Source organism: Oncorhynchus kisutch, linkage group LG27 (assembly GCF_002021735.2).
Source record: "Oncorhynchus kisutch isolate 150728-3 linkage group LG27, Okis_V2, whole genome shotgun sequence".
NCBI lineage: Eukaryota > Metazoa > Chordata > Actinopteri > Salmoniformes > Salmonidae > Oncorhynchus > Oncorhynchus kisutch.
In genome coordinates this window covers 11,976,027-12,001,221 of record NC_034200.2, presented here as the reverse complement: position 1 = coordinate 12,001,221, position 25,195 = coordinate 11,976,027, and the positions used below count along the sequence as shown (strand labels likewise).

The 25,195-nt window shown below is 42.9% G+C and overlaps 2 protein-coding genes across 7 annotated transcripts in view; both read right to left on the bottom strand.

Moving 5' to 3' along the window:
* Positions 1-156: 156 nt before the first annotated feature.
* On the bottom strand, positions 157-9,944 carry LOC109871960 (rho GTPase-activating protein 30-like). 5 transcript variants are annotated; one of them, XM_020463009.2, is made up of 14 exons: positions 9,318-9,944; positions 8,417-8,790; positions 8,196-8,298; positions 7,924-8,068; positions 7,436-7,518; positions 6,577-6,684; positions 6,353-6,471; positions 5,162-5,321; positions 4,852-4,949; positions 4,653-4,724; positions 3,742-4,467; positions 3,365-3,549; positions 2,575-3,293; positions 157-2,458 (listed from the first exon to the last, which is right to left on the bottom strand). In XM_020463009.2, exons 2-14 carry the CDS (start codon positions 8,502-8,504, stop codon positions 868-870), a joined length of 4,197 nt encoding a protein of 1,398 aa, XP_020318598.1. In that variant the 5' UTR covers positions 8,505-8,790; positions 9,318-9,944; the 3' UTR covers positions 157-867. The 5 variants fall into 5 exon arrangements, with proteins under 5 accessions (XP_020318598.1, XP_031662336.1, XP_031662335.1 ...); XM_031806476.1 differs by having other exon boundaries at positions 3,365-3,540; XM_031806475.1 differs by lacking the exon at positions 9,318-9,944 and having other exon boundaries at positions 8,417-9,274.
* A 1,505-nt stretch (positions 9,945-11,449) lies between these two features.
* Positions 11,450-25,195, bottom strand: part of LOC109871510 (zinc finger protein 263-like) — a 38,720-nt gene continuing 24,974 nt past the window's right edge. The window contains exons 1-4 of one of the 2 annotated variants that reach the window (XM_031806471.1): positions 15,542-15,890; positions 15,356-15,456; positions 15,083-15,197; positions 11,450-13,156 (exon numbers count right to left, since the gene is read on the bottom strand). In XM_031806471.1, the coding sequence (XP_031662331.1) occupies positions 12,024-13,156; positions 15,083-15,197; positions 15,356-15,456; positions 15,542-15,749 (1,557 nt within the window). In that variant the 5' untranslated portion in view covers positions 15,750-15,890 and the 3' untranslated portion in view covers positions 11,450-12,023. Of the gene's footprint in view, positions 13,157-15,082; positions 15,198-15,355; positions 15,457-15,541; positions 15,891-25,195 lie in introns of those variants that run through there. The other variant, XM_031806470.1, reaches the window with a different exon arrangement.

The following is a 25,195-nucleotide window of genomic DNA, read 5'->3' as shown; positions in this document are numbered from 1 at the left end:
CGGAAATGACGACAGAAAGTAGCAAACGCTTTCAAATAAATGCACTTATATGGGATATTTATTTGAAATCAGTAATAAACGCCTAGCTACCTGTTTTTATTGTCTGCTAGCTACTAGTGAAATTATTTTTGAAAATACAAATACGCCAGACACTTATCTTTGCAGAAGAAGTTTATTTACAAAAACAAATAAAACAGAAAATTCATTGTTTTATGGCACAAATGATAACACATTGCCCTCATTAACTCCTAAGAAGTTATTACATTTGCTTTCTCACCATTTGCTTGCTCACTCTTAACAATACCCATTGTGGTTATGCATGAGATGTGATACCTGAGATTTCCATACTTGGTGTACATTGACAGCTCTTTGCTGATTGATTAAAACCAAGCAGTTAAAATGGTAAGTTACATTAATAGGTTAAAACCAGCAACAAAAAGGGGGACATTTACAGAGGGAGAGAGAAAGAGTGCGAAGGCTCCGTTTTCGGAGTTGCCCTGAGTCTGAGTGGGCCGGTTCTAGGCCCAGGCTGAATTATACAGGGAGTATTATAAAAATGAAAAATAAATGTTCATGAATTTATATATTGTATATAAATGATCAGTTGTATACTAACCGTCCAGACAGAGTCGATGACTACAACATTTACTGGCGTCTTTGTCCACATCTTTCTCTTTATTGTACTTCATATCCTCAATCTTTCTGTTTCTCCCTCTCACTGCCCTCTTCCTCGCTCCCTCTCTTGATTTCCATTTCAACAGCTTCATCAAAACACATACTTATTTGACTGTTTTTCATCATGTCTCTCATTCCCCCCTCTTCCACATCTATCCTCTTCTCCCCTCCCCACTGTGCCTGCCACTCCCTTTAGCCTCTCCCCTCATCTTCCCCTTTCTCATTCCACTGTTGTTCTGTCTCGCAGACTTTGTCATGCTCTGGCTCTCCTTCCATCTTTCTCTCTTTGTCCTTATCTTGCTGTCCCAAAGCCCTGTGTACCTTTCCCTTCCCCCTGGCTCGGTCTGCCTCTCTCCTCTCCGTCTGCTGCTCTTGTCTGAGGTTCAGTGCAGTTATTCGGCAGTGATGTGGCTTGGGTGGTACCATTGGCACTGATCTTGCTTGAAACACTTTAGGGGGTGTTTTTTGTTTAGACCTGACCAGCACTCTCCCCACCCCTTTTTCAGACCCCACTTTACTACCTCTCCCTTCCTTCTGTCCTTCATTCAATTCTTTGATGTAAATCTGGACCTCTTTCAGTTCTTCCTCGCTTTCCTCTATTATTGTTGGTATCTGTAGTTGGTCTTTTGTCTCTCCTTCATTCTCCCTCTCTTGGTTCTCCTTATTTGGCCCTGTTGATTCACGTTCCTCTGTCTCCTGTTGGACCACATGTATACTATCTCCTTCTTCATCCCTGATTACACCTCCCACTTCCATCTCTTTATCTCCCTCTCCCACAACATCCTTCATCAGATCTATAGCTCTATCTCTTCTCTCTAAAAAATGCTGTGCCTCTAGGTCCTGTTTATGCTCCTCATTATTAATCAACATATTTTCCATCCCCTCTTCAGCTGCCTCTTCCTCAGTCTCTCCCATGGTATCCACTCCTTCCACCTCTCGCTTCGTCTCTTCTTTTGCACTCATCTCTTCACTTGTCCTACTCTCTCCTTCCTTATCTATCTCTTTCTGCTGTACTCTGATACTATCTCCCTCTTTGGTTTCTATCACCTCCTCCATAACTTTACGTTCCTCAGTCTCCCCTTCCCTATCCTTCCTATCTCCACTTTCCATCATGTCATCCCTGGCTAATACGTTCATTATCTCATAAATGTCTTCTTCTCCTACTTCCCCTTCCTCACCTGCTATCCTTTCCACTTCTTCAATCATTCCTTTTTGCTCCCTCGCCCCAAAGTCCTCCCCTTCTGTTTCTTCCAACTCCTTTAATACCTCTCTCTCCTCAGTCTCAATTCTTGTTACCTCTCCTTCTTGTTTGTTAAATTCTCCCCCATTTCTATCTTCTCTTTCCTCCATCTCTTCCTCTACATCTTCCTTCTTTCCCTCGCTATCCCTCTCAGCACTATTTTCAGGCTGCTCCATTGCGCCCCCAGCTGAAACTACCTCCGATCGCTCATTGAGTATGTTCTTTGGCTCTTCAGCACAGGAAACTATACGACAGGCAGTGAGTAAATGCTCTTGTGAATCTTCTTTCTCTGCTTCGCTCACGGTATCACCATTGTAACCCTCTGAAATCACACCTTCACCACAGTGACTCTTCAGGTCCTCCTCGTCTCTGAGCTGCAGGTGAACTCCAGTGTCCACTTCCTCTGCAGTGGTCTGCAGTGAGGCCTCCTCACAGTCAGTTGAAGAGGATGCTGAAGCGAGGCCCCTCTCAATGTCACCTGGTGTTTCCTCTTCCTTCATCATGCTCGTTTCAACCGAGTGACAACATTCTTGTATCTCAGTGCTGTAAAGTGAAGAGTAAGACATCAGCTCTATGATGACAGCTAACATTTATCATGTACATTTATCCTGATATACTGTTCTTGACTTTGATTCGCTTCCTAACCCACCTCGGCTTACCTTTCTGTGCATGTATTCGTCAGTGTGTCTGTCTGGTCTTTCTCCTGGTTGTCTGGATCCTGCCTTGTATCCTCCAACAGGTCTATCGCTTCCAGCCTATTCTCTTCTTTAGCCTTGCTATGCCTCAAGACCTCTTCTGATGGGTTACAGTAATCAGGGGAATCAATGTCCAAGTGCCCAGGAGGCATTCTGGCCTCAGAACTCTGTGATAGACCAATTCCTATGGACCTGTCATCAGAAGCACTGTCCAATTGTTGTGAGGGCTTAGCAAGGAGGGACAAACCATTCTCCATGTCAGTCTGAGGCCCACTCCATGTCAGTCTATTGAACACCAAACTAGATGGTAGACTTTTACAGAACATGTCATCATCGTCCTCCTCATCTTCTCTGTCGTAATCAGCATCTTCGTCGTCATTATCCTCTTCTTCAGAGGAAGAGCAGCGAGCAGGCAGGAAGGGCCTGGATATGTAAGGTAGACTCATTGACATGTTGGCTCGTCCATATTGATCAAAGCTTAGAGGTCTGTGTGTGGGAGTTTGTGTCTGCCTCAGTGTGTGTGTCTCTGTTTGGCAGCCTGTCTGTATTTGTGTCTGTGTGTCTACAGGTGGCTGTGTGACAGAGTCTGGTTTGTCATGTGAGAGTCCAGGGGATGTCTGCTCCACCTCGTCCTCATACTCATCTTCCGCATGAGGAGGCTCTACTGAGAACGCCTGGAACATCTGGGAGAAAAGAGGTTAGGATCATGACTAAATGATGAAAAACACACACACACGTGCACACGCACACACACCTTGGTGGAGGCACTGCTGTCCATGAGGTCCAGGAATCCAAAAGTATCCTGAAAGTCTAGTGGACAGTCCTGGACTTGTGCATTGTCCTCCTCCATCGTCGTAGGGTACGGCACATCTGTGGCAACTGCCTCATTTCTGACACCATTTGGGGCATCCAGGGCAGTCTGCACAGAGTCTTTGATTTCTGACAATTATATGTCGATTTGACAGATTAAAACAAAAGTCCTATCCAACTTAGATTGTTAATTGCCAATTGTCAATAATTCAATTTTCACAAGTGTAAAAAACTCACTCCAAACAGGATCAATCACAGTTTCATTTCCCTTATTGCACAAATGTGTTATGATTGTTAAAATATATGAATGATCAGACATACCCATGTGTTCTCCCTCTTCATCCTCCTCTTCATCGTTTTCATGGTTTACTTTATCCTCTCCTCCACCCTCACCCTCTTCACCCCTCTCCTCTGATGGCTTAGATACACAGTCCCCATTCAGTTCCTCATCCTTTCCTCTGTCTTCTTTTCCTTCAACTTTATCATCCATATCTCTCCTCTCCTCCGATACCTCTTGATCTCTTCTCTTGACTCCGTCAGTCACGTCCTCCCCCACAACTGCCACTCGTATGTGCCTTTCCCCTTCCCCTCCCTCCTGTCTCACACCCTCCCCACCCTCTCCCTTATCTCTGCTCCCCTCTCCTCTGCTATGGTTTCGCCTTTCTGCACCACCCCCCTGCAGCACCCCAAAGGCCAGGCCTGATGTGATGTGAAGGGGGACGGTGACTGAGAAAGGTCCGGAGATGTGTATCCCTGCCCGCCGGTCCGCTTTGCTGGAGATTCCTGGGGATCTGGATGGGGGTTGCAGAGCCTCAGTGCTGTTGCCCCCATTACAGTTACTGCCCAGTCGACTGTATGTGCCCTTGGTTCCCCCGCCCCCGCTCACTACACTCACACTAGCCCCCTGACCCCTCCGGAAGGTCACAGCATACCCGCTGCCCACATCACTAGCATTAGTGGATGCCCCTCCATCCGCACCACCTTGGGGACAGGGAGAGGGCTGAGCCAGGGGGGATATGACAGTGGAAGGGGCTCGTTGTCTGGAACCTGTGAGGTATGGTAAACAGTCACATTAGTCTACAGATGAAACGGTCATAAGTGTAAGCCTATAGTACCACTGAACACAGAAATGTAAGTATGCTTTAGCAGCATGCATGGATTACTCTACAAACATGTTCACCAATATCTATACACTATAGATGAGGAGTGGGTAAACAAGGAAGGATGTGTACCTTCATGCGAATAGGGCATTGAGCTCAGGGAATCCATGCTCTTGGCTGGCCTTAAGACAGTTCTCTCTTTTTCTACAGAGAAATGGAGAGATGATTTTACAACTCAAAATGAATCATTATTACCATTGCAAAGCTATGCATTGTATTGAATGATAACAACATCAGTGTGGCACTGATTCTTATGGGAGAGGGCGCATACCTTTGGTTGAGTTCTTGTTCCTTCCTCTCGGGTCTTGGAGTCTGCCTCCTAAATTGAAGATGGACTTCCACTTCCTGCTCTTGAGAGATCCCTTCCTCCTGTAGAGAATGTTACTACTGTTACTGGGGCCAGGAGTTTTTCTTCACCACGTGAACTGTTCATGGAAGAAGAACTATCCCCTCTAGTACTAGTCTACCTTTTACGATTGCGACCACTAAATCTCTACCCATCTCAACCACTATACTGTTACTCCCTACTACTACATTGTCATAAATTTGACATTTTTGGGTTCTTTGGTTAATTTGCTTACTTGTCTGTGCCGTCGATGATGGCGTGATAGGAGCGCATGGCCGGGGGGCCGTCCCCTGGGTTGATGTTGCCTAACTGGAGTGGAATGGCTGGGAATAAACGTTTCTCTGGATTGTGTATAGAGGGAGATGGGAATGACTTAAGACACTCCAGACCAATACCTTTATAAGGAGATGAACAAGAAAGAGAGGAGATATGAGAGATTATGAGGGAGTGTACAGTGCATTCGGAAAGTGTTCAGACCCATTGACTTTTTCCACATTTTGTTACGTTACAGCCTTATTCTAAAATGGATAAAACAGTTTTTTTTCCCCGCTGATCAATCTACACACCCCATAATGACAAAACAAAAACAGGTTTTTTTTATTATTTTACAAAATTATTTAAAAAATAAGAAACTGAAATATCATATTTATGTAAGTATTCAGAGCCTTTACTCAATACTTTGTTGAAGCACCTTTCGCAGCGATTACAGCCTCAAGCTTTATTGAGTATGACGCTACAAGCTTGGTACACTTGTATTTGGGGAGTTTCTCCCATTCTTCTCTGCATATCCTCTCAAGCTCTGTCAGGTTGGATGGAGAGTGTAGCTGCACGGCTATTTTCAGGTCTCTCCAGAGATGTTTGATCGGGTTCAAGTCTGGGCTCTGGTTGGGCCACTCAAGGGCATTCAGAGATTTGTCCTGAAGCCACTCCTGAGTTGTCTTGGCTGTGTGCTTAGGGTCGTTGTCCTGTTGGAAGGTGAACCTTCGCCCCCAGTTTAAGGTTCTGAGCACTCTGGAGCTGATTTTCATCAAAGACCTCTCTGTACTTTGCTCCATTCATCATTGCTCCAAATCATGTCAAATCAATAGAATGTACCACAGCTGGACTCCAATCAAGTTGTAGAAACATCTCAAGGTTGATCAATGGAAACAGGATGCACCTGAGCTCCATTTCTAATCTCATAGCAAAGGGTACTGAATACTTATGTAAATAAGGTATGGAATTATTTGTTTATATACATTTGCAAAAAAATCTAAAAAACAGTTTTTGCTTTGTCATTATGGGGTATTGTGTGTAGATCGATGAGAAATATGTTTTAATTCATCCATTTTAGCATAAGGCTGTAATGTAAAAAAAAATGTGGAAACAGTACACTGTATATTCTCAGAGAGAGCGAGAGCGAGAGAGCAAGAAAGAGGTGATGTACCTGAACCAGGAAACAGCTGGGGCACGTGGGTGAGGATGAATTCCACTACGATGGACTGGACCCTCACCTCCATGAAGGCTGCAGTACCGTTAAACCCTGACGCCTCAATGTCTTTTGACCTGCAAACAGCCTCAGAGGGTTAAACAACATTGAACAATGCAAACACACTGTTTAAACTATCTCTACCTAGTTCATGTCTTTCTCTCTCATGTAGATACACACACCTGAGAAGGTTTGGAGCCCAAACAATGGCGAGGTTCCGGGCATGCATGTTGGTGTGTGAGGAATAAGAAGCCATCTTTACAAGGTGACGCATCAGGAACTCTAGAGTTCTAAGAAACCAGGGTGCGGGAGAAGGGACAAAAAGAGAGGGAAGTGGTTTAATTCTATAGTTAGTTTGAAAACAGTTGAAACTATTGAAGAAAAACTACACATAGCTAAATGTACAGTCCCCCTAGTTACAAACAGATGGTTGCAGCAATGTTACACATATGTAACAGTATTCCTTCCGTCCCTGTCTTTTCCCCAACTTGGGCTCGAACCAGAGACCCTCTGAACATATTAACAACTGCCTCCCACGAAGCATCATTACTTAATGCTTCCTCAAAAGCCACGGCTCTTGCAGAGCAAGGGAAACAAGTACTTCAAGGTCTCAGAGCGAGTGGCATCACTGATTGAAATGCTACTGTTGCGCACCACTAACTAGCTAGCCATTTCACACCAGTTACTCTCGTCCCCCCTTTTGACCTCCTCCTCCTCTGCAGCAACCCCATCAGCTGGGCAAAGCCCAACTGAGTGATCTGGGTCACGGCACCAATGCAACAGTGCTGCTTCCATCCCTCTCCTTGCCCCAACCTGGGCTCGAACCAGGTACCCTCTGAACACAACAACTGCCTCCCACGAAGCATCGTTACCTATCGCTCCACAAAAGCCTTGCAGAGCAAAGGAAACAACTACTTCAAGGTGACTTCTTCGATTGAAACGCTACTAGCATGCACCGCTAACTAGCCATTTCACGTCGGTTACACACAGCAAGCATTTACTCTTTCTCTATGAAAAACGTCTGAATAGGTAGAGGTTTACCTGTAATGGGGAGCGGGTAATTCCTTCAGCACGTCCTTGATCTTCACCAGCCTCTCGTCCTCCAGCTGAATTGCCACAGCTTCCTGGGGTTAAGTGGTGTGTGAGGTTGATACATAAAGCCATATGCCATCTTAAAGATGCATTATAAAGGTTTTGTATAATGTCAGACAGTAGTTTTAAAAGTAGCGCTCACAAGCCAAACACGGGTCCCAAAAATGTTTCGTATGATATGTTACGTCCTGCAGTGTGACATGAATTCCAATTCATACAATATGGCACGAATTTGTAAGTGAGTCCCGTTCAATCACTTTAATGCTGGGTCCCGTTAACTGGGTATGAAATGGGAGAAAACATTTTGAACATACCTGAACATGTCCAATAGAAACACTTCATTTTCCGTGTCACAATGCTTTCTCCTTTTCGCTCCAACTGAAAGCAACCCTGGTGTCCATGTATCTGAATTACTATCAAGTAAGACAGGTACTCACAGCATATTTGTCATAGAGCTGGTATGTGAGGAGAGGATTGGGCAACTCTCTGAAGTAGGCCTTGCAGAGAGAGCTGACACAGTGAATGTCCTGCAGGTACACATCCTTATTGAGATCTGGGGTTCCCTCACTGTCAAACTCACCCCTGTTTGGAGACAAACACATTACATTTCACTGCTGTACTTGACCACATAGAAACGCACGGACTCACGCAAGCACGCAGGAGCGTTCACACACACACACACACGAGGCACAAACACACACATGCTTACCGAAGTTTCTGCGTGTTGGATGACACCCCAGATAGCCTGTAGATGCCATCTACAACCCCATGCTTCTCAATGAATTCACTGCAGCTTCGCAGCACCTGAGGAACTGAGAGGCAGACAAGATGATAATACTACGGAATTGACAGGGATGAACAACAGGATGCTAATATTTAACTTATTCAGATACAACATATTCGAACAGACTGAGGGAACATGGGACTTACTCTCCTGACAGCTTGTAGCCAGGTGGTCCAACAGGTGACAGCCAAACACCTTCTCATTGTTCCCTCCTTTTCTCCGGAGTCTCCGCATCTCTTCTTTTCTCCTGCCTCAACCTCTCACATTCAGCCCTGTTGTCAACTAGGTGTGTGCGTGATTGTCTAATATATGTATTTTCTGTATGAATTAGTCAATGGTAACGTGGATTTCATATCCATTTACAATGTGCTGTTAATATTATAGGCGGTGTTGTTTTCTTCTTTGGATTCTATTGTGCTTTATGTTTAACTGGGTGAAGTGCATTACTTTACTGTGCTATACTGAGCTGTGTTAAGCTATTCAGCTGGGTCATGCGGTATGTCGTTGTGTTTGTGGCACTCTGTAAAGTAAGAAACCAGCAAAATCATATGTATACACCAACACAACACTTAATGTGGTCACTTAAAATCAAACTGTGCATCGCTCACAATCTACAGCATACATAACTCTTCACTTTCCCCCAATATATTTTGTTCACAAAATAACCAAGCCACACCCTTCACTCCAATACTCCCAGTCACCCTCTCAGTGCTGTGATCTGGGGACACTTCAAATTCAATCAAGCCTCTCTATGCTGATGGGACACCCTGACACCCCAAACCAAGTCTTTGGCTGTTCTGTGACCCTCTCTTCCCGGCCTCTCGTGGCAATTGTGGCCCTCTCACTACAGCTGAAGTCCATTTAACTGTACATTGTGACTGCAGGCCTTGCTGTAGAACATAAAGCCTCTGAGCCTGACCCCACCTCTCCATCCCCCTGACCCCTACCATCCCACATCTAACACACTACTACTCTTGTCCAGTTTCGGGGTGACTTAGAGGTAAAAACAAGAATAAGAAAGAGTAAGAGAGTTAAGACTGTTCCTACCTTCACTCTGCACAGGCACAACCAAGCAGCAGCAAGCAATGACGCAAGAAACCACTAAACTTCCCCTGTTGACTTCCTGAGTCTCTCCTTTTCTCTCACATTCTCTTTCTGTACATCTCCACCGTTATCTCCGCCTCTGTTGACTGGCAAATCAATGAACCAGTAAATCATTCAAACTAACAATCATATCAATTTCTATAATCTATTTAGATATCTACAGTATCTAATGACCTTCAATTCAGATTACCATCTTCATACAGTACTGGTGTAGTGTCAGATTAGACAATGTACACAGTAAAAGTGTAGTTTCCAGATGTAACATGTGAAGCTTATTGAACATGTATAGTCAATTATACTTAAATATTTTATTGACTAGGTTTGAGTTGACAAATAACTTAAAGCTGCAATATGTAACTCTGGGCGACCCGACAAATCTCACATAGAAATGTGAGTTATAGATATGTCATTCTCATTTAACGCAAGTCTAAGAAGCGGTATATCTGTTCTATGTGCGCTACTTCTATGAGTATCGTTCATAAGTTGTGTCTTTTACTTTCGGTTTTGTACACCAGCTTCAAAACTGCTGAAAATACAAGATTTTTGGTTATGGAAAATATATTTCACAGCGGTTTAGATTGTAGTCATGGCCAAAAGTTTTGAGAATGACGCAAATATGAATTTACACAAAGTTTGCTGCTTCAGTGTCTTTAGATATTTTTGTCAAATGTTACTATGGAATACTGAAGTATAATTACAAGCATTTCATAAGTGTCAAAGGCTTTTATTGACAATTACATGAAGTTGATGCAAAGAGTCAATATTTGCAGTGTTGACCCTTCTTTTTCAAGACCTCTGCAATCCACCCTGGCATGCTGTCAATTAACTTCTGGGCCACATCCTGACTGATGGCAGCCTATTCTTGCATAATCAATGTTTGGAGTTTGTCCGAATTTGTGGGGTTTTGTTTGTCCACCCACCTCTTGATGATTGACCACAAGTTCTCAATGGGATTAAGGTCTGGGGAGTTTCCTGGCAATGCACCCAAATTATCGATGTTTTGTTCCCCGAGCCACTTAGTTATCACTTTTGCCTTATGGCAAGGTGCTCCATCATGCTGGAAAAGGCATTGTTCGTCACCAAACTGTTCCTGGAAGGTTGGGAGAAGTTACTCTCGGAGGATGTGTTGGTACCATTCTTTATTCATGGCTGTGTTCTTAGGCAAAATTGTGAGTGAGCCCACTCCCTTGGCTGAGAAGCAAACCCACACATGAATGGTCTCAGGATGCTTTACTGTTGGCATGACACAGGACTGACGGTAGCGCTCACCTTGTCTTCTCCGGACAAGCTTTTTTCCAGATGCCCCAAACAATTGGAAAGGGGATTCATCAGAGAAAATGACTTTACCCCAGTCCTCAGCAGTCCAATCCTTGTACCTTTTGCAGAATATCAGTCTGTCCCTGAGGCTTTTCCTGGAGAGAAGTGGCTTCTTTGCTGCCCTTCTTGACACCAGGCCATCCTCCAAAAGTCTTCACCTCACTGTGCGTGCAGATGCACTCACACCTGCCTGCTGCCATTCCTGAGCAAGCTCTGTACTGGTGGTGCCCCGATCCCGCAGCTGAATCAACTTTAGGAGACGGTCCTGGCGCTTGCTGGACTTTCTTGGGCTCCCTGAAGCCTTCTTCACAACAATTGAACCACTCTCCTTGAAGTTCATGAGGATCCGATAAATGGTTGATTTAGGTACAATCTTACTGGCAGCAATATCCTTGCCTGTGAAGCCCTTTTTGTGCAAAGCAATGATGACCGCACATGTTTCCTTGCAGGTAACCATGGTTGAGAGGAAGAGCAATGATTCCAAGCACCACCCTCCTTCTGAAGCTTCCAGTCTGTTATTCAAACTCAATCAGCATGACAGAGTGATCTCCAGTCTTGTCCTCGTCAACACTCACACCTGTGTTAACGAGAGAATCACTGACATGATGTCAACTGGTCCTTTTGTGGCAGGGCTGAAATGCAGTGGAAATGTTTTCTGGGGATTCAGTTCATTTGCATGGCAAAGAGGGACTTTGCAATTAATTGCAATTCATCTGATGACTCTTCATAACATTCTGGAGTATATGCAAATTGCCATCCATCATACAAACTGAGGCAGCAAACTTCGTGAAAATTAATATTTGTGTCATTCTCAAAACTTTTGGCCACGACTGTACAATGATTCTCTACACTATACCTGCGCTTGTTTTGTCACCAACTGAAATTAGGCACACTATTATAATTTTCGCAACCAGGAAATGGTGGAGCGATTTCTGCATAGTGCACCTTTAACATTTTAAGGCAGCAACAGAGTCAGGTGAAAATATAGCTTGAGAAATCAAGTTGAGTTAACCTGACCTGATATGAGACTGTCCCCTTGTGGCAAGTGACATCCCAGAAAGACAAACACGAACTAGACAATACATCCTAAATGGCTCCTAAATGACTCTAATATATATTATTTTTAATTGAATATAAACATGTTTTTTATGATTTTGTGGTAAAAATACACAATGTTACCAGCTGTAAATAGGTTGTTAAAATGAAAGTGAGGTGCAGTCAACAGTCAAAAAAATATAGAGAGAGAGGAAAAGCTTGTCAAAATGTCTCAAAATAACTTCTGCCTACATTTTCACACAGAAAATGTTACCAAAAAATGATACAATTATGTTACTATTTGTTCCATCTTGTCTGTGACAACATTAAACTTGTGTGTGGATCCCCAGGGTATGCAGGTACCACATTTTGAGACACTGGACTCTCTCCTATGTGAGTTCTCTGATGTGACTTCATACTGGAGCGCCGGGTGAAGCATTTCCCACACTGTGTGCACTCGTAGGGCTTCTCCCCGCTGTGGACCACAGCATGTCTGATCAGGTTGCACTGCTTGGTGAAACTCCTGCCACACTGTTCGCAGGTGTACGGTTTCTCTCCAGTGTGACTCCGGAGGTGTTCTTTGAGCTGGCTGAAACGCTGGAAGCTCTTCCCACAGAAGGTGCAGCTGAAACGCCTCTCAGTGGTGCCGCCCGACCTCCACTGAGTCCTCATTCTCTTCACCATGTTAAAACTACTGCGACTCAGGCTGTATCCAGAGAAGGTGGAGGTGGTGGCCATGTTTGACCCTGTCATGCACTCACTCATTCTCACTGTTGCTTCTGAAGCCCTGTGCTGATGCTGCCTTGGCTGTAGAGCTAAACTATTTCCATCATTATTAGAGTTCAGCATCTCACTGCTCTGTCCTTCTGGCATCTGTTGTCTAGTCTCATCAGCCAATGTCCTGACATGTTTTTTCATGTGTGCTGCTGTACTGAACATGTTATCATGTGATTTCCCTCTAGAGTGAAGCGATGGTCCTACATCATCTGTCATAGTAGGTAGGGATGGGAGCCCACTGTGAGATGGAAAAATTGAGATATTCTGAGAGTACTCTTCTGCACCATGAAAGGAGAAATCTGGGTGGCCATCAGGGTCAGTGTCTCTGCCTGGATCCACAGAGGTCCACAGCTGCCCATCAGTCTCATCCATGACAAACTGGTCAAGTCCTGCCAGGGCCGTGGTCTGATCCAGCTCCTCCTCTTTCTCCTCCTTCACCATCACTAGCTCTAGTGAGTCCTCATCTGGCCCGTGCTGCTCTGTGCTAAACACCTCTGTAGATGTGAGCCGTGGTGTGCCTGGTTCCTTTGGACCATCAGATTTGGGGCAATGTTCCACTGAGTCTTCAGAAGATATGTTGGGTTGTGAAATGAAGTCCTCATCACAGCGCTGTTGCTCAAAGGATTGTGGTTGCCCAGCCTTGGAACTAGAATCTAAATATTTGGGAATAAACAAAAAATAAACATTACAAAAGACCCTTAACGGTTGCAAAACATGACTGCTTTAGAATTGACTGAGTGTGTGCGTGCACTCCATATGCCAGAACATAAAACATTCAACACCAATGTAGCCATTTGGAACGTGCACAGGGGCGTCAGTTGGGTATGGCAGTCACTATGTCCTAGGTCAAGACTAAAATTGTAAAAGTAGGCTACCAAAAAGTAGACTTAATCATTCCAATGGCGATTAAAAAGCAACAGCTGTTTATCACATAGATTGGCTGGCTTTAGGACCATGCGAAGCTTCCCTCAGAGAGAAGCTGCTAGCCTGCCCATCAGCGTGTGCAGCAAATAGCCTACCAAATAGCTGATTGTTATGTTGCAGCGGTCAGTGAAAAGCAGTTTAATAGAAATATGCCTATCACAATATTTCAAAATACAAAATCATAGGAAAAACATAGTTTAGAAAGCAAATGGCTATCGCTGAAAAGAGAAGACAAAGAAAAGAGGCTAACCTGTCTCTAGTTATCAAAATTCTCAACTCCCAATTGAGCGAACAGTCTCTTCTCTTATTGGCACCAGCAGAGGGCATCAGCCCTCAGTACCACTAAAGTTTTTTGGGGGTGAAAAATAGTGTCCTTTTACAGGCTAGATGGACATCATATTGTACAGTTTGTGTCTCCCACTTTCTTCGGCCTAGATTAGATGGTTGCATTCAAGACATGGTCATTTTTAGTGATCCGTTTGTCAGTCAGCAGATTAGGCTATTTTAATTGTATTTTTTTATTTTTTATTGAACCTTTATTTAACTAGGCAAGTCAGTCAAGAATAAATGATTATTTACAATGATTACTAATGTGCCATATTAAAACATGATGTTGCTTATGTCTCCAGTCATGTAAAGTGTAGTAGAATTGCATGAAATGAGTTTATAAAAGACCACATTTTTCCTCTGCAAAGAAACGTCTCTGATTAGACCTACTCTATGTCACTACGTGCTCAGGCATACATTGTTCAGAACGGTCTGATTTGCTAACAGTGATTGAGTTACATAAAATGATGACTGTGCAATCAACTCAAGCTACTATTCCTAATGTGATATCTTACGTTCGTCTGCAAATGCAAAGATAGATGCATGCAATCCTTTATTATAAAAGGTGCAATTTTATGCTGAAAAAATAGCTTTCCAAACTTAAAACTCATGCGCCACCTACGGATGTCAGCATTTGAAGTCGCTATCTGCATTATGCATCTACTTCATGTTGCACTGTGTGCGCTGTTCCACAAGTAAATTAGTAACTTAATGATGAGGTTGAGTTGTGGTTGATATTGTACAGTATATGCCATTTCACAGACCTTTAAACCTAATATTGAGGTGATAATTATTGGCTAGGGTCGTATTTTTCAGAGTTCCCAGTTGTCTTGAAAGCACCATACAACTCATGGTACCCTTCGCCAGCTCATATCTGTGTGAGGCTGGATTCAGCGCTCTCGTCCAGGTTGGATGTGACAGCAGAGACGAGTTGCGCACTGTCGACCACGCACCCTGACTTTGAGAAGCTCTGACACGACATGCATCAAGAATACCCATCTCATTAGTGGTGGTGAGATACACTAATTTGCAATTGACGGTCATAGCCCCACATTAAACATATGTGATGATGAGTTGAGAAGACAATCAGAAATATTGTTAGAATGTTTTTCAATTGACTCCTATAGCCCCAAATAAAAAAGTTAACATTGGCTGTTAATTACATACTTTTTTTCACATGGTTGGGTTCACAAGAGTTTTCAGCGATCAAAAATGTTTGGGAACCCCTGTCCCTGCCCTAGGTTAAGCTGAACTGACGCCAGTGAACACGCATACCACCACACCCACAGTCATCCATAGACAGAGGTACCCCTTATGGTCACACCCACCCTCTCCAGTGATCCTGAGCTCTTCCTGAGGGTCAGTCTTCCACACATCCTCTGCCATCTCCTCATCTTTGATCAGTATGGGTTCAGTCTCTGCTCTCTGCTCCACATCTGTAGGCTGTAACATGGGACTGAGGTTATCATTCTGGACACACCATATCTAACCCTTTTCATACCCATGAATCACACAAAAGCTGTAAATTCTCCTGATATTCCAATAACAGAATTGATCCAAGAGGTCAGGTCTCTGTAATTGTAAAAGGTGATGTATCACACCTGGGGTTGAGAGTCCTCTTCAACAGCCATCTCTCCATCCCTCCACTGTGAGTTACTCCTTTGCTTGTTCAAAACAATACTGACTGGATATGACGATCTCTCTGATGACATGGGTAAAAAAAATTACAATAATTGTATTCAGTCAGATATTCACACACAATATTTAATGAATAACACATCTACTACCTTTTCTCCTGACTCGTGTCTTCTTCAGCTCGCTTTCCATCATTTGACACTTCCTTTTCAGAACATCAATATCTTGCTGGCTTTGGGTCATTTCCAACCGTATAACTGCACAGCTGTCATCAACACGTTTGTTTATTTCTGCTACAGCTGCTTTAGCTAATACCTCCATAATGGATAACAATTGCGACTGAAAATTGCAGCTGGCCATCTTGTCTAGTCCAAATGACAGATTTCTATTCTCTGTGTGAAGTAAATAATCTACAATTTACAAGCTAATGTGCAATATCAATACGTAATGTTGATAAATGGCAATCTCAATACGATCCTCCTCGCGTCCTCTCTTCTGGTCTCCTTCTCAAAACCCATTGAACGAAAAAGCCAGAGGTCCCGCCCCTCTGACATTCTGATCCAATGGATTTTGAGAAGGAGACGAGGAGAGACTACCAGAGGCACCAATTGAGATGTTCCCAATGTTTTAAGGCGGAAGATCCGTGCGCAATAGCAAACTGACTTCGGCTCAAATCGTGACGTAAATATTTATTACCGTAAATATGAGACTGCAACAGCCCTTTGAAATTGGTAGAATTAGCACTGGCAAGACAAATACTATGGTCTGTCTAGTCTGCATGTAGGGTACCCATATATTGCCCAAAAAAAGAAGACGTTTACGTTTTTATTTTATTATTAGTAGAAGGTGGAGTGGAATGCAGTGCAAGTTATTAACATGGATACCATATTAAATTACTATAGTGGGCTATTTCATTAACTCTAAAATAGCAGCCATTTTGGTATGGTAGAAATCCAAACCAGCCTAATTGGAATGAATGGCAGTAGAGGCATAAGCAAAAGTAGCATAAGTAGAGGCTACTTAAGCAATAAGCCCAGAGGAGGTGTGGTATTTGGCCAATATACCATGGCTAAGGGCTGTTCTTATGCACGACGCAACCACAAACCCGAGGTGCCTTATTGCTATTATAAACTGGTTACCAATGTAATTAGAACAGTGAGAACAGTAACCCATGCCAATGGTATACGGTCAGATATACCACAGCTTTCAGCCAATCAGCATTCAGGACTCAAACCACCCAGTTTACAATATCCTGTCATGAACTGATTTCAGCCAGTGTATGGCTGTGGATTGATTGCATTGTTTGAATGGAATGTTGGCATAATTTCAAATTCATTACTTTACACAATATCTTATCACAGCACTGTCAAACCATAGCCTCAGTCGGCATTCACATAATAATAAGAAATTCCCCTCGACCACGCTTACAAATTGGTGAAAACTAACATTCTTTCTTATTGACCCCCATTGTAAAATCTTCGTCGTAGATTTTTTTGTTACACAGAAATAACAAATAATGCCGAAAAGCTGCTTTGTTGTTCAATGTACATGTAGCCAGGTCAAAAATCCTGACCTACGGTTTGCAATGCTACATAGGGAAATAGAGCCTGTGACAAGAGCTCTATGGCTTCAAGCTATTAGGTGTGGGAAAGTGGGAAACTTGTTTAGTACAGACCATTTGTAACTCCATTCACTACATGCGACTGTATAGTCCGTTTGTTTGTTTGTGTTGTTGGTCTTGGCTAGCTTCACGTTCGGGTCGGTAGCTAGCTAGCTAGCTAGCTACTCACTCAAGTGGCTGCTAGCATCATTATCAGTCCTTTATGACTGGAACAAACTACAAAAATCTCTGAAACTGGAAACACTTATCTCCCTCACTAGCTTTAAGCACCAGCTGTCAGAGCAGCTCACAGATTACTGCACCTGTACATAGCCCATCTATAATTTCACCCAAACAACTACCTCTCCCCCTACTGTATTTAGTTATTTATTTTGCTCCTTTGCACCCCATTATTTCTCTCTACTTTGCACATTCTTCCATTGCAAATCTACCATTCCAGTGTTTTACTTGCTATATTGTATTTACTTCGCCACCATGGCCTTCCCCCCCCCCCCCCCCCCCGCCTTTACCTCCCTTATCTCACCTCATTTGCTCACATTGTATATAGACTTATTTTTCTACTGTATTATTGACTGTATGTTTGTTTTACTCCACGTGTAACTCTGTGTTGTTGTATGTGTCGAACTGCTTTGCTTTATCTTGGCCAGGTCGCAATTGTAAATGAGAACTTGTTCTCAACTTGCCTACCTGGTTAAATAAAGAATGAAAAGGGGCATGAAGAAAGCCTTGCAATATAACGTTTTTCTAAGTAGTGAGAATGCTAGGGAGCAGACAATGTTGAAAAGTATTCTTTGGGCATGTTGTACTTTTTTAAAATGTAGTTTTGTAATTGACTATAACAAGCAGACAAGAAAGTAGCGTTTGAAAAAGGTAACGTTTTTGCTGTGTGCCAATGGGGTAACCTAGGTAACCACAGTTTCCCCCCCCCCCCCCCCCCCACAGGCAGGGTCTCGACATCCTGTCTAATACCACTAGGTCTATGATTGGCCAACTCCTTGACCAAAATGGCTGATCTTTATACCATCAAAAGAAGGTGCATGTCCATTCTAATATTCTCATTCCTAATTCTACGTGGTTATTAATACATCAAATGCTATAGATGCATAATGCACGACGCACTGTGGTAAAATGTAAAATACAAAAACACGTTCTTCAACCATTCTTAACAACTCATGGTTTATGATCAAATATCGTCATTAATATTGTAATCTCCATTCTCATCGACACAACCTAATGAAACCATTCTGAAAATGTGGTATGGTATTTATTAAAAGATAGTAAAAGGTATATAACTTGTTTTACACACAGCTGGGGAGCAAAGATGATAAACTGGTTTCATGTAAACTTCAGATAAACTTAATTTCATTATATATTTCAAGTATGGGAGACAGGGGGGGGGGGGCAATTTTAACAGGGGTTAATTGTAACACCTTGAATTTCTACAAACATATACAAGCTTGAGTGATGAAACTCACACAGTACATGCCCATTTAGGTTGTCTCCCTGCTTGAAAAGTTACAGCCAAATATCTCACTAGTTTTTTTTAGCCACTGGCTATATTTTTCATATACTGCCCTGAGTATTAATGTCCAATAGTTCAAACTAGCATCATTTTCATCAGCCATGCAAGCTCCATTGTGCCTTCAAAATAATTCACACCCATTGACCTTTTCTACATTCCGCATTCAGCCTGAATTTCATATTGATTAAATATCATTTTTTGCCACACATAGTACTGCATAATGTCAAAGTGGAATTATGTTTTTATTTTTGTATTTTTTTACAAATGAATTAAAACTGAAAAGCTGAAATGTCAATAAATCAATAAGCATTGTACCCCTTTATCTGTAAGGTCCCTCAGTTGAGCAAGGAATTTCAAACAAAGATTCAACCACAAAGACCACAAAAGTGTTCCAATGCCTCGCAAAGAAGGGCACCTATACATAGTTGGGGGAAAAACATTTGGATTTTGGAATCGCCCTTTGAGCATGGTGAAGTTATTAATTAATATTTGGATGATGTACAGTATGTATTCAAAAGAATATGGACACCTCTTCAAATTAGTGGATTCTGCTATTTCAGCCACACCCATTGCTGAAGAGCTCAGTGACTTTCAACGTGGCACCGTCATAGGATTTCACCTTTCCAACAAGTCAGTTTGTCAAATTTCTGCCCTTCTAAAGCTGCACCGATCAACTGTAAGTGCTGTTATTGTGAAGTGGAAACGTCTAGGAGCAACAATGGCTCAGCCGCGAAGCGGTAGGCCTCACAAGCTCACAGAATGGGACCACTGAGTGCTGATGGGCGTAAAAATTGCCTGTCCTCATTTGCAACACTCACTTCCGAGTTCCAAACTGCCTCTGGAAGCAACATCAGCACAAGAACTGTTCACAGGGAGCTTCTTGAAATGGGTTTCCATGGCCGAGCAGCCGGTTACAAGCCTAAGAACACCAGGCACAATGCTAAGTGTCGGCTAGAGTGGTGTAAAGCTCTTCACCATTGGACTCTGGAGCAGTGAAACTTGTTCTCTGGAGTGATGAATCATGCTTCACCATCTGGCAATCCGACGGACAACTCTGGGTTCGGCGGATGCCAGGAGACCTGCCCCAATGCATAGTAACAACTGTAAAGTTTGGTGGAGGAGGAATAATGGTCTGGGGCTATGGTTTGTGCTAGGCCCCTTAGTTCCAGTGAAGGGAAATCTTAACGCTACAGCAGACAATGACATTCGAGACTATTCTGTGCTTCCAACTTTGTGGCAACAGTTTGGGGGAAGGCCCTTTCCTGTTTCAGCATAACAATGCCCCTGTGCGCAAAGCGAGGTCCATACAGAAATGGTTTGTCGATATCGATGTGGAAGAACTTGACTGGCCTGCACAGAGCCCTGACCTCAACTCCATCAAACACATGGGATGAATTGTAACGCCGACTACGAGCCAGGCCTAATCACCCAACATCAGTGCCGACCTCACGAATGCTTGTGGTTGAATGGAAGCAAGTCCATGCAGAAATGTTTCAACATCAAGTGGAAAGCTTTCTCAAAAGAGTGGAGGCTGTTATTGCAGCAAAGGGGGGACCAACTCCATATTGATGTTTATGATATTGGAATGAGATGTTCGACGAGCAGGTGTCCACTGTTCACATACTTTGGTCTACTTTAGTGTATCAAACCACCTAGTCACTACAAAGATACAGGCATCCTTCCTAACTCAGTTGTTGGAGAGAAAGGAAACTGCTTAAGGATTTCACCATGAGGCCAATGGTGACTTTAAAATAGTTACAGAGTTTAATTGATGTGATAGGAGAAAACTGAGGCTGGATCAACAACATTGTAGTTACTCCACAATATTAACCTAATTGACAGAGTGAAAAGAAGGAAGCATGTATAGAATAAAAATATTCAAAACATTAATCCTGTTTGCATCAAGGCACTAAATTAATACTGCAAAAAATGTGGTGAAGCACATGGGTCAGTCTGCTTTCCACCAGACACTGGAAGATGAATTCACCTTTCAGTGGGACAATAACCTAAAACACAAGGACAAATCTACACTGGAGTTGCTAACCAAGAAGACAGTGAATGTTCCTCAGAGATCAAGTTACAGTTTTGGCTTAAACCTACTTGAAAATCTATGGCAAGACCTGAAAATGGTTGTCTAGCACTGATCAACAACCAATTTCAAGCTTGAAGAAATTAGAAAATAATAAATAGGCAAATGTTGCACAATCCAGGTGTGGAAAGATCTTAGATACTTACCCAGAAATACTCACAGCTTTAATCACTGCCAAAAGTGCTTCGACAAAATATTGACTCAGGGGTGTGAATACTTAGATGAGATATTTCTGTATTTCAATAAAGTATTAAAACATTTCTAAAAATATGTTTTCTCTTTGTTGTTATGGGGAATTGTGTGTATGTAGATGGATGAGGGAAAAACATTGACATGAATGATGTGTCACTTGTTGTCTCTTACTAGGCACATAAGGTTTTGTCATGACTGCTGGGTTGGGTGCAATGGTAATGCAGTGTTAAAATTACCCTGAGCCAAGCAGCCGAATGAAACAAGTGATTTTAACTTTAAGATTGTATGAATTATACATGACTTACACAAATTCAACTTTTTATATAGACTTTGGGTTCTGTAGAGTGCTAAATAAGTTGTAAACAGATATGATCTGGGCACCATAAGACTATTCTGGGCCCGGTTTCCCAAAAGCATTTTAAGGCTAAGTTCATATTTCTAACGTTGAACTTAGCCTTAAGATACTTTTGGAAAACCGGGCACAGATGATGTCGAGAGGAACCGAATGGTCATGCACAAACATGGGTGTTACCGTAATTATTGTCTATCATAATATAATTCAAAAACATGAATATTTTTTAAGTTAAGTGGATTCATTTTTTTTAGGTGTTACGTTTGGCTCCAGCTACTGTTACAATTGCCTCTGGCACAGGGGCAAATGTAACGTCTGGACATTTCTGATTAAAATCAATATTGTGATCCGACCATCTTATGTACAGTACAGACATATAAACGGTATGAATGATTAGGAGACCGGTGTAAGTTAATAAATAAAAAGATTACTGGCCTAGTTAAAGTGATCGCTGAGCAATAGATTAAAAGACAAAACTGTAACAATCGCCCCCAGTCTCCCCTAACTATTGCATAGCACATGCATTATAGCTGATTTACACACAGGTGGCAAAATATCTCTATTTTCATGTCATCCTACCAAAGCACCGGTTCCACTCCAAATGCCAATGCCATTCAGCAAACTCGAGGCATTTACATTTGTTGGATGACATGCAAATAGAATACACAAGCAGAAAATAACACCATACTGTACAATATGGTGATGAATCTTTGAAGTTATGGAGCTATTTTGCTTCCACTGGTCCTGAGGCCCTTGTTAAGGTGCACGGCATCATGAACTTTACCCAGTAAAGGTTGTGAGGACTCTCTGGAGGTAATAATAAAATACAATGAATAATCAAAAAACAAGCATGGAAATTGGAAGATTGTATTTTCTTTGATAATGCAGTATACAGACACAAACTCACCAGACTGTTTGGACCTCAAACACAGCCAGTTATCCAGTCACTATGACAGCGTGGCAGACATAGATAAATGCACACACCTGAGAAGGTTTGGAGCCCAAACTATTTATTTATTTAACTAGGCAAGTCAGTTAAGCACAAATTCTTATTTACAATGACAGCCTATGAACAGTGGGTTAGCCTTGTTCAGGGGCAGAACAACAGATTTTTACCTTGTCAGCTCGGGAATTCGATCTAGCAACCTTTCAGTTACTGGCCCAATGCTCTAACCACTAGGCTACCTGCCGCGAGGTTCCAGGCATGCATATTGATGTTTGAGGAACAAGGTGATGCTTCAGGAGTTCTGAGAAACCATAGGGAGGGGAAAGGAACAGAAAAAGAGGGAAGTAGGTTTTATTCTGTAGAGAGTGTTTGAAAACAGTTGAAACTATTGGAGAAAAACTATAAAGGCAAAATGTACAGACACAAGGCAACAGTAAACATGTCTTCCCCTACGAATGATGCAGGCAAGACGCATCATTTTTTGTCAAAAATGTTTTCTTCAAAATCGAGCCAGTGCTGTCTGAGATATCGTGTGTGACTAATTTACAGACACAGGGTCACAGTCCCCTCCCCGATTTTATTGTGGGGGACAACGATGGGCAGCACCACCTATGGGATATTTTTGGTTGAGATGGAGACGTGAATCCAACATATCAATTATTAATTTGTAAACAACTTGGAATTAAAGCCAGACTAGGTCTGGCAACTATGTGTGTGTTCTCTACACCTGTTCGCTCCTCTCCTTGTAGGCGTTACAGACGCTCCCCACCACTTGGCTGCAACCCTTTTGGGCTCCAGAGTGGCGCAGCAGTCTAAGGCACTGCATCTCAGTGCTAGAGGCATCACTACAGACCCTGGTTCGATCCCAGGCTGTATCACAACCACCCATAATCGGGAGACCCATAGGGCGGCGCACAATTGGCACAGCGTCATCGGGGTTAAGGGAGAGTTTGGCCGGGTAAGGCCGTCCTTGTAAAATAAGAATTTGTTCATAACTGACTTGCCTAATTGAATAAATAAATACAAATGTTTCATTTAGTGTACCTTGTACGCACAACCCATGTGGAATTACCGTTCCCTGGCAGCGTTTGTAACTGTCAATCTGTGGTCAAGAATGACAAGTTCATCTCAGCCTATGCTGCCTTTCAGTCCCGTGACTTTTGGCACTGATAGAGAACGAATCACACCAGAGAACACTGCTATTCCAGCTGCTCTCTCTTCATCTGACTTCGCTTTCTCTCATAATCCGAGGGCATTTGGTCGTCGCAGGGGTGGAACAGGGCTACTCTTTTCACCTCTTTCCTCTCACACTCACACTCACCTGTCCATCTCCTCATTTGAATTCCATGATGTCACTGTCACTTGTCCACTCAAGCTTAATCTTTTTGTCCTCTATCGCTCCTCAAGTGCCCTTAGAGAGTTCCTCAATGAGCTTGACACTTTGATAAGCTAATTTCTTCCTGATGACGGCTCACCGCTCTCCGTACTTGGCGACTTTAACCTCCCGATGTCTGCCTTCAATTTATTTATTTCCAACTCTCTCTTTCCCCTCCTTGCCTCTTTGGACCTCACCCTTTCCCAATCCACTCCCATGGCAGGCAATACACTTGACCTCATCTTTACTAGAGGCTGTTCGCCTACTTATCTCACTACAACCCCCTCCAGGTCTCTGATCACTACTTTTTTTCCTTTTGTGTCTCCCTCTCCTCCAACACTAGCAACTCAGCCCCTACCTAGATGGTCATGTACTGTCGCAATCATCGCTCGCTCTCCCACTAGTCTCCCCTCTTCTACCCTATCATCTCTCCCTTTTGCTAAATCTTTCTCCCTCCTGTCTATTTGACCCTACTCTCCTCCCTTTCCGCATCATTTGACTCGCATTGTCCCCTTTCCTCCCGGCTGGCTCGGCTATTCACTCTTGCTCCGTGGCTGAGTGACTCATTGCGACCTTACAGAACAGGGCTGCAGGCAGCTGAGCGAAAATGGAGGAAAACGAAACTTCCAGAGAACCTTTCATCCTTTTACTCCATCCTCTATCTATGCATCCGCTTCTAAAGCTACTTTCTATCACTAAATTTCAAGCCTCTAACCCTAGAAAACCATTTTGAATCTTCTCCTCCCTCAATCCTCCACCCCATTCCCCCTCCCTCTCTGTGGATGACTTTGTCAACCACTTTGAAAAGAAGGTTGACGACATCCGCTCCTCATTCACTCAGCTAGTCTCACTCATACAGAACTACCCTACGCCTTGAACTCTTTCTCCCTTCTCTCTCCAGCTGAAATACAGTGGCTAGTGAGGTCTGGCCGCCCAACAACCTGCCCACTTGACCCCATACCCTTCTCCAGACCTTCCCCCATTCCTCACTTCCCTCATCCCTGATTATTGGTTGCGTCCCCTCTGACTTCAAAATGGCCCGAGGCGCTCCGCTCATCAAGAAACTAACACTTGTCTCCTGATGTCAAAAATTACAGACCGATATCCCTTCTTTATTTTCTTTCCAAAACACTTGAGCATTCTGTCTCTGACCATCTCTCTCGCTATCTCTCTCAGGATGGTCTTCTTGACCCTAAACAGCCAGGCTTCAAGACGGGTCACTCAACCAAAACTGCTCTTCTCAACACTCCCAAAGCTGACTCTCTCACCTCCTGTATTTGGGTGTGTTGACAACCAAACACAATTCAATATCACTTTTGAAATACAATAAATAGCCTATTAACTTGTTGATAAGTTAACAAATTATATGTTGGATTCACATCTCAAACAAAAATAAAAGTTAAAGAATGGAGTTAAGCCAGTGGCTCAGATGGAACTATCCAAGCAGCTATAGTACATATATATCCTTTAAATGTTTCTATTTGGTTGCCTTGTCAACCAAGCGCAATTCAAATGTTGCTTTTGTAATACAGTAAATAGCCTAAAGTTAAGGCTATCTTACAAACTAATGTAACACTTAACCTTAAAACTTAGAATGTCTCAAAAGTGAGGAAATGTCGTGTAAAATTACATAATTAGTCATGCTATCCCAAGTTTTACTGTTTAAAGAATGTCTCTTGTTATATGCTGCTGTGTTTTCTAACCTGATA